We start from the raw sequence: 14,637 nt of genomic DNA on the forward strand, positions 1-14,637 counted from the left end.
GGTCTGAGCACGGCACGCTGTCGCCTTTCTTCTTTACCCATCAACTAACAGGTATATAGATTAGAATTTCGGTGGCCGGCGGCTCCGGCAGTTCATCGGTCATCTCTAATGCTCGGAAGTAGCGGTTTTAGCTGCTCATTTTGAAAGTATAGCCAATGGGTTGGCGTTTCGCAGCCATGAACCGTACGTGCCGTGTTAGAGGAGAAGTGAATTAGCTGCGTTTGAGCTGTTGATTGGGCAGCGTGTTCTTCTCCCACCTGAACACACGGCGGCAGGTGCCGAACGTTAAAAGGTGTCCTCCGGAGCTTGACTCTGGTGGGACTCAACCCAACAACCTTTGAATCACTTCTACACTCTGTTATTAAGACGCCCGATGTGACGTCCGTTGCGCCACCGAGCTCCAAAGCCAAAGAAGCCAAACTGATGATCAATAATCTGTCATCATCAGCGCTTCAGGTTGGTGCCCGTGCTTCGGTTCTCCTCGGACTGACACTCCCCGACTGCCAAAACTGCTGACTATCGCCGGACTGGGGATGAAATTCAGTGTAGTCGGTGTGAAATTGCCAGCTGTCGAAATGCGGTGTTCAGTGGCACTATCGTCCTGCAATGAACGACAGAAGTGTAGAACAAATTTTGGTTGGTTAGGCAGCTTCGGGGGGATCTTGTGAAACAAAAATAAAAATATGCTTGGAAAAACAATGTGCGCTCCCATGTTAGGTTCCAGATCACAAGTGAAAAAAGAAAAAGGATAAAGATAAATAAAGAGACTGAAGCGAGCCAGACAGCAGCGTCAAAAAGAGGGGAACCTATACACGTGTGGCTCTGTGGCGCAATGGAAAGCGCGTTGGACTTCTAGTTAGGCAAAGGAGAAGCAATTCAAAGGTTGTGGGTTCGAGTCCCACCAGAGTCATTCAGCGACTGGTGCTGTGTTGCCTGATGCCAGGCAGCCATCGTCCGGTCTAAGCCGCCTTTTACTGAAGTACTTCCACTCGACCAAGTGCGGAATCAGGCCAAACTCCCGCAGGTTGAGAGAGTCACGGCACCTGACTGGTTGCCTGAGCGATCGGTGATGTGGAAGTTCGTTTCATCATGTGTAGGCCTCTGCTCCACTGGCTCCTTTCATCGTCCGTCTGAAAAGATTCACCTGCAACACAACCTGCAAGTTTCCCTTCAGTTCTCTGGATTAGTTTCTTAAACAGTAAATTCACAGAAACAGAACCCATGGGGGCGGGGGGTCATCTAGAGGGAGAGGAGCTGAGCTGTGACCTCCGACCGCTGACCTGTCCTACTCTGGCTTTCTCCGGTAATGTTGCAAGGTACTGGGAGCTGTGGCGCGTCTGACACCTCTGTTTCATTTGAATGTCGCTGACGTCTGTATACAGTCTGCCTGTCCTGTTGCCGCGGCAATGAGATGCGGCGCGCACAAACACACACTGCTTTTGTGATGTAAGTGAGAGCGTGGGTCCGCCGCCACGGCCGGTCACCGCGGCGTGCGTATGTGAGCGCCAGATGAGGTGTGTTTGAAACGGATGCACCTGGAAATACCCCGGTGGCCTCAGGCAAGCGTGCTCGTCGAGCTGCCACTGACGCAGCCTCCGCCGTTCTGAGATCAGTTGCTGTGCGTGTGGAAACTGCACTTTTCTTCCCCATTCGTTGCGACGTAGCGGGCTAACGAGCAAAGCGCACCGTGATTCGTCGTCTCAGATCGGTGGGAGCTGTCTCACTTGCCACCTCGGACGTGTGTGACGACGAGGAGCTAGGGTGTGTTGTGGGGCGGCCACCTCACAATTATAAGATAAGCTGGTATGTCTAGACGTTTTCTTTAATTACAGCCCCCTGACCTTATTTATTCGACTTACATCTTGACAGTTAACCACGTGGCGCGACACCCGGGCCTTTGTCTGGTCTTGTAGGCTCGTTGTGCTGTCAGATAAATGAGCTCTACGTGTCCACGGTGCAGAGGCAGTATGGTTGATAAGTTCACAACATGTTAAGTACATGAGGATTTTTGAACGACGAACTGATGGTTTCGGAAGGTGAAATGAAAGAAAATGTTTGAAGGTTATTCTAAACTTTCAATAGGTTTTACAGAGCAGCCTCCTCGTTTACGGTAACGAGTTAGGAAACAACAGCATTTTCCTCTAAAGATCCACCGGTAGGCTGAGTTTCTCATTGAATTTATACTTAAGGCTTCAAGTTGAAAAATAAAAATGGAAAATGAGAAGGTAACACATGTTTTTATGCTTTAAAAGCCACAATAGCAGAAATTTAGAGAAAGGTTTGGTGTTTTGAGTCATTTGAATGTGAATATGTATTTTGAACCACATCCTTGTCTAAACATTGGATCCATATTTATTATTGTGAAGCCTGACCTGCTCTGCTTTATGTGACGTCTCCAAATTTAAAGTGGGCATAAAAACTGCCTTACAAAAAAGAGTCCACATGTCACTCTACTGTACATGTAACCATTTTTTTTTTTTTAGGAATCCAGTTCCTACATCATTTTCCCACACATTAATTCACAAGGGTCTTTAAATGTGGGAAAACCCTCAGCACCACATGAAGGGGAACCTGCAGATGTTTCCATAACAGGCACAGGGATTTAAACCTGCAACCTGCAGACCTGTCCGGCATCTGGCTTGTATTACTGACACTGTCCGACCCCCCTACACCCCCCGACCCACTCAACCTACCCCTCACTCCCCCATCTGACCCACATCTCCCCGTCTTTTAGCAGACAGCTGCAGAAACACTAGTTTATGTACAATAGACTAATTGGGTCAACCTGTTCTACTGTATCAATTACTTTGTAGGAGGCTGTTATCCTGTAGTGGACACACACATACAGACACACACACACACACACACACACACACACACACAGACACACACACACACACAGAGCAGTTAAGAGAAGAGACCACATTCTTGTCTTCCAGCCAAACATTACATCTGTCCTCAGTCTTTTTACAGAAGAAAAGAAAGAATTCTTTAGCATGGACTGCCTCTCTTTGTCTCCTCTGCTCTGTTAGACAAAGACGTATAAAGTGTTTTACCTCCGTCGTCTCTGTGTGTGAAATCTCTCTGCGCTACCGCTCTGCTTTTATGCTGTGACATGTTTTGAAAGGAAGAAAAAGAGGAAGAAGAAGAAAGAGGCCAGAGAGAAAAGCTGCACTAGGATGTTGTGTACCAGGATGAGCCAGGGTCAGTGTGGAAGCTGTGGGAGTGGAAGCTAACCATTCTTCTCATCATTTTTCTCCAGGTTTCTACTTCCTGTGACATCATCACACCATGCCTGAGGGGTCACGGCGTGGCAGCCAGCGATCGTCTAGTAGCACAGGTAAACGGGCACGGGGGGGGGGCAGCAGTTTTCATCAAACAAGCTGTAAAAAGCCACCGTCCGCTACCTGCTCAGCAGCAAACAGCAGACAGACCCAGTCAGAGACCGGCTGGTGAACGTAGCGGAGCATTTTGCAGCTAAAGAGCCTGATGTTTCCCTCAGGAGCTGGTGGAGACCAAAACGAGAGCTAAAAGAGAGGGAGCACTGGACTTAGGGCCATCAGGTGGACGCTAGCATTTTGAAATGGGAAGCAGTGTTTTAAAAAGATGGCTTACAATCTGTCTGTGCATATCTTGCATCAAATTGTGAAGCATTTTCGTTTTGGAAATGATAGTGGATTCGCGAGTAACCCTTCAATTTGAGATGGAAGCATAGTGGAATTGTAAGAAATAGAAATGCGTCAAAATTACGGAAAAACTAGGGGCAACCAAGTGGCTCAAATAGAAGTTTGCCACTAGAAGGAAGTTGTGGCTCTGTGGAACAGTATATAGAACGTTGGACTGTTAGTTAAGCGCCAGAAAAGTTGTTCATAGGTTGTGGGTTTGACTCCCACCAGCTGGTCTTTTTAGGGCGGCACCATAGAGATGCGGAGCGGATTTGGATTCGTGGCCCTTTTTTCAACCACAGGTCCTTTACTTGTATGTCGGCCACAAGAACCAACCTGCACTTTACCCTCCTGGGCCATATCTACTCATTCAGACGGACAACAACGCCGCTCGAAATGAAGCGTATATTCCTGCTAGAATTTTTCATAATGAGAACAGTGTATTTCAAATTTTTACCTTTGGATCTTTGCAGACAAAAGGTGAGATGTAAAATCCTGTCCCTGGGTTTTATAAATCTCAAACCCACGGACCTCCGACTGACAATTGTAGCGTTGTCCGAACCCAGGGTTGTTTTTGGTTTGATTGGCAGCGAAGTCAGTCAGTGAGTCAGTGGGTTTGTTTGGTAGTTATATAACATGTGGCCCCCATGGGAATGTGGCTCTGTGGCGCAATGGATAGCGCGTTGGACTTCTAGACAAGAACAGGACAAGCAATTCAAAGGTTGTGGGTTCGAGTCCCACCAGAGTCAAACAGTTTACAGGCAACTAATTGGTACAGAGACAGAAGCTCTGTATTCCCAGTACTTTTCAACTGCAGGAACATTGTCTGCATTTCATTCTTCTATCAAAATAAGGAAACATTTGGTTTCACTGTTAATATACAAATATTAATTAGAGGAGTTCTGCATAGTTTTGTTGCAGTTGTGTAGTTTGGTTGATTTTTTCCCATGAAGCTGGTCCCCGTTCAAAGTCGTTTCATCCAGACTTATTTCAGTGTTTAGAGTCTCGGCTCAGCTTCGTCTGAGCTGTGACTTCCTGTCACCAAACCAGAGAGAGGCCGAGCAGAACGGACTGCTATTATACACAACAATAACACACACACACGCACACACACACACACGCGCACACACACACACACACACACACACACACACACACACACACACACACACACACACACACACACACACACACACACACACACAGAGAGGCTCAGTAATGATGTGTAATTACACACAGCCACCATGCTGTTATATTGGCTTCCATAGTTAGCATTCACAACACACACACACACACACACACACACACACACACACACACACACACACACACACACACACACACACACACACACACACACACACACACACACACAGGAACATACCAGAGCACTCGTACATTTCAGCACAGTCTAAAACACTTTACGATTATAACACAGGCAACATGTTTGCACACCAACAAACAGTCTGTGCACACACCACTGGTTGTTGCAGTCATGTAAAACCAACACACACACACACACACACACACACACACACACACAAACACAAATATACTCTGTGTGCGGGAAGTTGTATTGTTTGTGGCGATTAAGGGTAAAACTGAACAATGTTTCTGGCGTGACACACACACACACACACACAATAAAATGCCACAGCAGATCTGTTGATTATAACCATAGAAAAGAACGAAGCAGAAAATAGAGAGAACGCCCTAGATAAGGATGCAGAAAAATGGCAAGATGAACGATAGAATAGAAACAGGCGGGAGGAGGAGAAAGGGAGGGGGGTGCACCAGGAAGCGGGAGACAAGGGGCAGAAAGTATGAGTGCGCAGAGCAGGGGAGACAAACAGTTTTAGCTCCAGTTGTGATCTTGTCCCCGATTGGCTGGTTTCTGAAGCCTCCCCGCTTAGAAAATACCATCAGAAAACATGTAGCAGGCAACGAACCGGCATTTTTCCCAGAATTAGTCAGCCAGCCAGTAGTTTACAGAGTTAAAGTCCACCAGTCAGGAGCCATTTTTTCCGATTTTATAGGAACCTGTGGTGGAAAAAAGGGTATAATGGTTTTTCTTCTCTGCATTCCCTCAACAGAGAAGCATGTTAATCCATGTTTTCACGTGTGAAATATTACGTTTTGGCCAGAGACCACGTGTACTTCTTCTTTTTCTTTTTCATGAGAAATGTCAGAAAACCAAATAGGACTCAATTACTATTCGCCACACGTGAAACGGCATTTCGCGTGTGATGAAGTACATGTGCCTAAAGGTTAATCCGTTGAGTGATGTGTTTCTTTCCCCTGTGATTTCTTACACTCCACATCTGAAATATGCGATGATCGCACCTACCAACGTGGGAATTTTCCCCCCTTGAAAACGTGAATTTGACATGTAACATAACATTCAGTGCCGTGATAAATCACTTGAGCCTACACGTGAATTCATCACACATGCATTTCGTACGTTTCACATACTTTCTTGCACCGCAGAAAGTCTTATCCACTCTATTGGATCATAAACTCTTGACTGCGAGAGAGCAAAATAAATCCTGTGCATCATTTGTACTCACTTCATTAGTCCTCCGACCGTGGTCAGGCAAACTTCAGGAAGTTTGTTGATGATGAGAAAAATGTTGTTTTACTAGACCTACGCCTTAAAAACGGCCCCTGAAGATTCCTCCGTGATATCCCCGGACGAGTTGAATTTCAGAGGAAGGGGCTGAAACCCGAGGCTGCCCGGAAGCAAGGACATCGGTCTAAAAACTGCTGGATGAGTTGGACGAGGATCGGGGGGAACGTGAAGTACACGGTGATGTAAACCCAGCCGACTGTTTGTGGGAGTTCACTTATGACGGGACGAATGAATGGAAACACAAGGAAGCTGAGAGGAAGTGTGCGCGTGTTTCTAGTGTCGAGGAGCGTGCGGCACAGTGCTGTGGAGGGGTCGAAGGTCATGTGGGTGGGCCACGACGTCAGTCCCTCTGTAATGTAAACGATGCTCCGAGAAGACTCCTTTCCTGTCTCCGTCTCCGTCAACAAGACACTTTATCTCTGCTGCAGCCCCAAGACACTTTCCAATGCACGTGCAAACAAAAGGGCGTGCGCGCACACATACACACACACACACACACACACACACACACACACACACACACACACACACACACACACACACACACACACACACACAGGTTTGCGCAGCTATCCTTGTTGGGACATTGCACCGACTTCCTTTATTTTGGGCACCCTAACCCAAACCAGGACCTCAGAATGACCTCATCGGCATTTGGTCCCCATGAGGACTACTGGTCCCAACAAGGGTGGTGTTTATTCCGGAAAAGGTCCCAAAGAGGTAGCAACAACGATTATACACACCAACAACAACCCTGTCTTCTAGAAATAATGTTTCTATACAACTAAACTTCAACGTTTTTGAGGAAACATGATCTCTGACGGGATCAGAAGCAACGCGTTTTATGGATGAATGGAGCCAGGGTGCGATTTGTGGGAAACCTCCCCCCCACCCAGCAATGAAGGCAGCAGAGTCACAGAGACGTGGTTGTGGTGGATGGTGGTGGGCACACAAACGCACAACTGTCAGACCAGAGGGCAGGTTCGCATCCAGAGTCCCGCCCGCGGCTTAGACAACAGCAGCGCTTTGGATGAGGTTCGGGAAAGATGGAGGTTTTGGTTCAGTGTAAATAAACAGGTTGGGTCTGAAGTCACTGTGAACCTTTTCTGTGTCTAACCAGACCAGGATCTTCCCTGAACCTGAACCAGGTGCTGTGAGAGTCTAACCAGAACCACACGCCGGTTTAATGACGCTGGAGTCTCTACAGGTGGATGTTGAGCTGCAGGATCAGACGTTTCGGTGGAAATCAAATGAAACGTGTTGTCGGTGAACATCTGGCAGATATGCTCATTAAAAACTTTTTTCGTCATGTTGGTCGACAGTGGAACATATTCCTAATTATCAGTCGATGGGGTAGTGCAGAGAGGAAGATGTAGCCAGACCTTTTCAGGACAGAAAGACGTCGTCTCGCTTCGCCCAGCCCTGTTGACTGCGGACTCTGTGTGTGGCATAGCGTCTCTGCTGCGAGGAGACGTCCCCTGGTGACTTGAACTGCACGAGGGACCTGTAACATCAGCAGCATCGGAGCGTGTGTTTTGTGTTTGTCAGAGGACAGAGAAGCCGGCTCAGGGCTATAAGGGACTGTCACACAGAAACTCTTTGACTCTTTGCAGAAACCAGACGCTCCCTTCCCCCATGTGTCGAACAGTCTCTCGCCGTGTTTGTGGCCGGCCGATCGTCCCCTCGAACCATCTCCTCTTCATCTTCCTCGCCGCTCGCTCCGCCTGGTTGAGGTTTTTGGATGTGCCTGCTCACGGTGCTCTCCCTGAGGCTGCTGAGCGATTTTCTGACCGAACAGCTGCGGGGTGGCTGATGGGTATTCATTGTTCCGTAAACTGCGGACGGTGGCGAACCTGAGACAATCTGCACCGTACGCGAACCGCTCCCCGTGACCAGCATCGCCGCGCGGAACGCGGGACTCGCATTAGTCTGCCGTCAGTCTGACGTCTCACCGTTGACAGGCTTAATCCTCAATAATGTTCTCGTCTTTTAAACACAGTCTGCGCATGTTTTAGTTTCTCCCGCAGGGGGTCAAGCTGTCGTGTTGAGTTTGAGCCTAAAGTTACACTCCCGCTATTTAAACATCTGGTTTAAAGTTACACCCCACCCCGTTGAAACATTTGCTGTGGTTTCATCACCCCCTTGTCTCCCCGTTTCTTTGTCGCTCTCCCATTTGTTATCTTTTAAAGTATTAGCTCTGGGTTCGAGTCGATGTTTTTGAATGTGGTGGAGAGGAGATGCCGTGGTAAGCTGCTCTCACACACATTTCATCATCGTCTCCGTGCAGCGGCAGCTGATCCTTTATCAGCAGCAAGAGTTCAGGGACACCTGTCCAACAACAACAGGGTGCATTTCTGCATCTAATGAGGCGAGTGTCGCACAGCTGGAATGTTTGGACGAGCTTCCTGACGGCCTCAGTAACTCACCGATGATCTGAATATCAGTTGATTTCTGGGAGGATTCAATCAAACGTGTCCGGTAACAAAGGTAAAAATAGCTGAGATTTGACTGTTGGAGTTTGTGGGGGGAGGCAGATTGAATTTACCAGCTGCCTGACAAGACAACCTCAGGGGAAATGAAAGGCCCCAAATGAACATATTTTCAAGAAATAATTATTATGTGTGCGAATGTTGCATCTGGTGTATCGTGCGCAAGTTTATAATTCCATTACAAACAGGCCCAGCTGTGACTTTGGTGGGGGGGGGGTGTCAGCCATTTATCAAAATCTCTTCTTTTGCTTTTTTCTTTTCTGATATTTTCTTTGTTTTTTTTAAAATCTTCTGTCTGTCTTTTGCCTAAATCATGATTTGCAGGGAATCAAATATCAGGTCTGGATTTTAATTATAACTCACATAAAATAACCACTTCTTGAGAAGCCGTAGCAAGGGAGAGTTTGAGTTGGCTGCTGTCGATTTCACCGGCTACAATAACAAATGTCACAGGGAGATTTACTGAGCTGTCGCTAATTCATTCTAGTTAACTCGAGCCGGTTTCTGGAGCTTTTTTTTTTTTTACGCTTGCCCATTTTGTGGGAGAGGACGAACCCATTTTGTGTGACAGGTAATGTTGGGAAAAAAAATCTGAGTGCACTGTGTCTTCTGAACAGAGTAAAAGGCTGAGGAATCTTTTCCTAGACAAACAATCTAGGTGATAGTCAATGTAAAAAAATTAAAATAAACTTTTAAAAAAATTTGAATATTCATATAAAAACATGATCAATTTGTGATAATGGTTTGCATAATTATACCTCGTTCAGTAAAGTTGAATTCGCAAGAATGAATCACAGTGTAAATCCTGGTCACAATGTTGGTCGGGGCATTTTCCTTGAAGCCTCCTGCCCTGTGCTGCAGGTCCACGTGCTGCAGTTTGTCGAAAAGTGTCTCAAACAGGCTGCGATTTGTTCTTTTCTAAGAAACTTCAGCGCTGAAGCTCCGACGTGTTACGTCACAGTCGAACACATAATGACAGCGAGGAGCTGCTCTCTTATTACTGTAATCACACACGCGCTGGAATCCACTCCACCTTATGGTTTCATAGCGTGTGTTTAAAGGGGAATTCCACCTCAAAATGACACTCACGGCTCACTCGCAGATGCAGATCCCCTCACTGTTTGCTTGTTTTTCACAAGGGTTGATATCCTGAAATGAGTCTTCGACAACCTTTCATTGATCTGATTCATTTAGCTGCCGTTCAAACTGATAACCCATTGACTGATTAGTCAGGAAATAACTGCATTTTGATCCGCATATATATCGTGAGCATATAAATCTAAAAATGAATCTTTTCTCAATCTGAAACCATCTCATCTTGATTAAACAACCAAAAATATCATGAATTACCAGAGGATTAGACTTCTTTACAATGATTGAAATGCCTTGTGTCCATTTTAAGGAATTGGACCTTGGTAAAATCAGATCAAATAAAAAGCATCCTCAGTGTTAAACCTTCTCTGTTACGTATGCCATGTCTAGATCAGGTTCGAGATCAACCAGGGACTTAATCTAACTGCTTACCCTTTAAAAACCCCCATAGGACCTTTTAATTTTGCACTACTGATCATTTTGTCTCCCTAAATGTAACCTCAGCTCCCAGAGGTCCGTCTCTCTGTGTGGATTATGTTTTAGGGTGGGCGTCGGCCTCAGAGGTACAGTCGCACTAACTGTTACGTAACACAGAGACAGAAACATGTGTTCCCCTTGATCTGTGGTTAAAGGTTCATGTTCCTGTCAGACTTTGCAGCGCTGGAACATGAGGACTCGTGTCTGAAGACTCTCCACGTGTCCAAGGACAACGGGGGTAAAACCAGGCTTAAAGAGCAAAGAAACGATGAAGGAGTTCCTCAAGGAACGGTCTCCGGTCCCTTAATGTTGTTAGGATGAAACGGATCAAACTGATATGTTAGAGGACAAAACTGAAGGTGATTCTCAACTCAAATCAACCCAGGTCCACAACACTGAAACCAGGACAAGGATCAAAGCTGGGTCAAATGAGGTCCTCAAGAGCCGGACCACTGCTGATTCACTGAGGGGATCTGGACATATTTGGATGGAATCCTAATTTCCCCTGAACGCAAAGCTTGTTTGCTGCCGTTCGGACTGCATATAGCTCCCTGTTAAGGGTCTGTGTTGGTGGGCCTGTGTTGTGCCACGTGCAGGTGACACGTAATCCAGGAAGTCCACTCTGAGAAACAGATTTGAGGACCGGAAGGTTCATCGGACGTCAAAACACGGCACAGAGGTTTACGATTTCCAGATTTTACAACTCTGGACTGTCATTTCGTCTTTGGTTGTGACGACCGTGAGATAAGCAGCAGTAATACAGCACCCGCTTTGGAAAGTCAACTGCCAGAAAATGTGTGCTCCCACTTATTTGACTGGCCAGTGCATGGTGGGGTATTAAGTATGCATGGAACATTTCAGCAGGGCAAAGTCAAAAGAGAAAGAGAAAAGGCCTCCTCAAGGGGGCGCCGCAGAGTTGGAGGGCAGGCAAAGAAACGGTGTGTTGTCCTCCTTCTCGGACATTACTCTCTCCAATCTGAACACGAAAACGCAAAACACATGTTGATATGATTCAGTGTGACGTTCACTTACCGCACATATCGTCATCTCTGATGTCCCTCCAGAATAAAGCTCCAGAATTCCACTGAAAGAAAGAGGCTGCAGAACTTGGCTGAGAGTACGCTGCAAACAGGAGCTGACGGCAGCCGGGTCAGCGGCTTCCAGCGGGACAATTTGACAAAGTGTGAACAAATACAGGCCGAAAAAGCGAGTAGCAGTGCTCACCTGCACCCGACGAACCTTTAAAAAGTCAGAAAACAGGGAGCAAGCGGGTGATTGTGTGCGTAATTATCACCGGGGTGGGAGTGAGAAATTACCCACATACGCTCCAGATGGGATTAAAATCACTGACAACAGAAGGTGATGTTAAAATCAGCCCCCACCCACACACACACACACACACAGAGAGCGAGAGAGTCAACAACAGGAAATCAAACCAGTTGAGAAACAGTTTTGTTTTTTTTTTCAGTCTTACTGTGACTGACAGACCTCAGTCAGTCTTTTACAGGAAGTGTTTTGTTAAAATCAGTGGCTTGAACAGAGAGCCAGCATGCGGACTGACTGACACAAGCAGCGACCCTGCCAACTGTAAGTAACCATGCAGTCACTCTGTGAAGCCTTTCTGATGTGCGTGCTTACATTTCTACCGTAGCCAGAGTCCGGTGGTTCGACTGGTCTGGTTTCAGGTTGTCCGGTCGGTGCGTGTGCTGCAGGACGTGCTGTGTTTCCGTCAGTGGGATTTTCAAGTCGTTGGTGACTGATGTGTTTGGTTTTTTTCTTCCGTTCATTCTTGGCCACGTGCAAAACAAACGGGCCCAGAAACGTACGGGCCTGGATTGAACAATTTTTGCCGAGCAGGTTGACGGTCAGCTGTAGGAATCTGGGTGGTAGGAGCCGAGCTCAGCATTGGATTTAGTTTGACTGTCTGGAATAGTGGCTGTTTCAGGTATTTTCTGGACGCTTCGACCTCTCCACGCCTCTTAAAAGGGGAAAGCTGCTCATTCCCTCTTTCCCTTACCAAGGGAAGTTGTGAGCAGCTTTCCCTGTTTCGCTTAAAAAGGGCAAGAGGGAAAGCTGCTCGTGACTCCCGTCCACGCCGAGGCCAGAACATGTGATGAGGGGTCGCAAAGTGGACACGTCTTCATTCTTGGCGGTCAGGAAGACTTTCCAACCCCAGCACTGGTCTAGAAAACCAAATGAATGTGCCTCTTGTGGTCAGCAGTCGGTGGGTCGATCGATTCGGGTTCCTTTCTGTAAACATTTTGCAGCAGTGCTGCACGAGGACGTGTGTTTGTGTATTTATCCTGGTGTAGCAGTGGTGTAAACAGCATGATCCAGGCTGAGGCGTCGGGAGGCAAAAATTCAGAGGGTGGATTTTACCCGAACTCATAATCAAACTTTGAGTCTCGGTGGCTCTTTCTTTCTTTTCCTCCACATTACTTTCATTTTTCATTCTGTTTACATGCTACTTACTTAAGGTTATATCTGATCTGTCAGAGTTTTTCTTTTTTTTTTACCCGAGTCTGCATTTGCTCGACTGTCCTGACTCTATTTCTTAGCTTTTTCTTTCTGATTTATTTACGTATTGTTATTTATTTATGTTGCATTTTTACATTTTCCCCTTTGCGAACACGTCATTTCTCTCCCGGCGGACATGATGAGATGATGTGACGAGGTTGGCGCTCGCCCATGTCGGCGCTGTTTCTTACGCACTGGGGATGAAGTCATGGTGGTTTTGGTCTTGGAGCAGAACCAGACCTGATAAGAGACAGAGCTCGGGGGGCAGGGAGGGAGTATAAGAAGGAAAAAAATTGCAGTGATCTCAGCAGGGATAGGAGGGGACTTTTAAGCCCTTTTCAGACATGCACCTCATTGTGGAAATGGCCCACCAGGTTTGATTATTTTAGATGAACGTAAAGACGACAGCAGCACGGTGTTAAAACACACAGGGAGCTTTTGAATGCACGCCTCGTCCTGCTCTCCTGCGAGCAATGACTCCAGCTTGTGTGAAAACAAGTGAGTAAACCAGGGAAACTCCGTGAATGAGCCAGTTGATCGGGAAATTCTTCTCGGGTCTGATCAGCGTTTGAGGTCCACTATCCAAATTTTCCACAGTCCGGGATATTTAATGTTCAAAATGTCCAAAACTATGCAAACAAATAGTTCTTCTGTGTGTCAGTAACGGAAGAAGTTCTCAACTTGAAGGATTTAGTAGCGCACCAAAGCTGCGGTTTGACTCTGAAAATGCTAATTCTAGTACCTGCTCTCGCTGTCTCATTACTTTGTCATTCCGATTTCACCATCGACCTTCCCTTTTTCCGTATCAGCCAGTTTTGCTGCGCTGTAGAGACACTTCATTACAGACAGGAAGTATGAATGGAGCCAGTGATTTAGTAGACAAACTGATAAAACACACACACACACACACACACACACACACACACACACACACACACACACACACACACACACACACACACCTTATTTGACTCAGCCTTTTGCTGTAATGTCGACCGAGTACTGAAGCATGTGTGAATGCCATGGCTAAATAAGGCTGTAACGGCTGCCGCTCTCTCTCTCTCTCTCTTTTGCTCTCTCTCTTGCTCTGTGTGTGTGTGTGTCTGTGTGTGTGCGTGTGTGCGTGTGTGTGTGTGTCTGTGTGTGTGCGTGTGTGCGTGTGTGTGTGTGTGTGTGTGCGTGTGTGTGTGAGTGTGTGTGTGTGTGCGTGTGCGTGGGCTCACTTCAGCAGTTTGTTTTTTGAGAAAAACGAATAAAAACAACACACTTGAGTCATACTTGATATGAATGTATTCACGTTACTCTCCACAGCCACACACAGAAACACACACACACATTTTGTTGTAAGATATGTTATGCGTGTGTTAAATCTTTAATGTGGTACATCGTGCCGGACTTACAAACCCACCTGGTTTCCAACCCGGTGAAAGCTGTGCGTGTCTTCCACAAGCTCGCAACCGGACGTGTAATGTCGCATCGTTGTTAAGGTGAAATGTTTAACGTTGTTAGATGCAGGCACATTCACCAAAATGAAAAAAAAGCCTCCTAAATGGCCGCCAGGGAAAATGTGGCCAGGTTTGGCTCTCTGATTGGGCTATGTGGTGCCAGTCATATCCGGTAACATGGCGGCATGGCCGCCGCTGGCGCTAACCGGCTGTCTTCATTTGACCCAACTCCGACTTGCAGTTGACACAAGCAGCGCGTTTTCACGAGTCTCCGATTTGGTGACGCCGGGTTAAAGCACCCTGGGGGTCGCTGGCTTCAGTCT

The 14,637-nt window shown here is 46.8% G+C and overlaps 1 protein-coding gene and 2 non-coding genes across 3 annotated transcripts in view; all 3 read left to right on the top strand.

The window, feature by feature from the left end:
• The window catches only part of LOC120792266 (putative protein TPRXL), a 38,062-nt gene that overhangs the window by 13,164 nt on the left and 10,261 nt on the right, over positions 1 to 14,637 (top strand). Inside the window, exon 2 of the mRNA XM_040131339.1 lies at positions 3,263 to 3,340. Coding sequence (XP_039987273.1) covers positions 3,292 to 3,340 — 49 coding nt within the window. The 5' untranslated portion in view covers positions 3,263 to 3,291. The remainder of the gene's footprint in view (positions 1 to 3,262; positions 3,341 to 14,637) is intronic.
• trnar-ucu lies at positions 819 to 910 on the top strand. The gene is given in 2 exon segments: positions 819 to 855; positions 875 to 910. It is a non-coding gene; the product is annotated as a tRNA-Arg (tRNA).
• Positions 4,323 to 4,414, top strand: trnar-ucu. The gene is given in 2 exon segments: positions 4,323 to 4,359; positions 4,379 to 4,414. It is a non-coding gene; the product is annotated as a tRNA-Arg (tRNA).

The sequence above is a fragment of the Xiphias gladius genome, chromosome 7 (genome assembly GCF_016859285.1).
Source record: "Xiphias gladius isolate SHS-SW01 ecotype Sanya breed wild chromosome 7, ASM1685928v1, whole genome shotgun sequence".
Taxonomy (NCBI): domain Eukaryota; kingdom Metazoa; phylum Chordata; class Actinopteri; order Istiophoriformes; family Xiphiidae; genus Xiphias; species Xiphias gladius.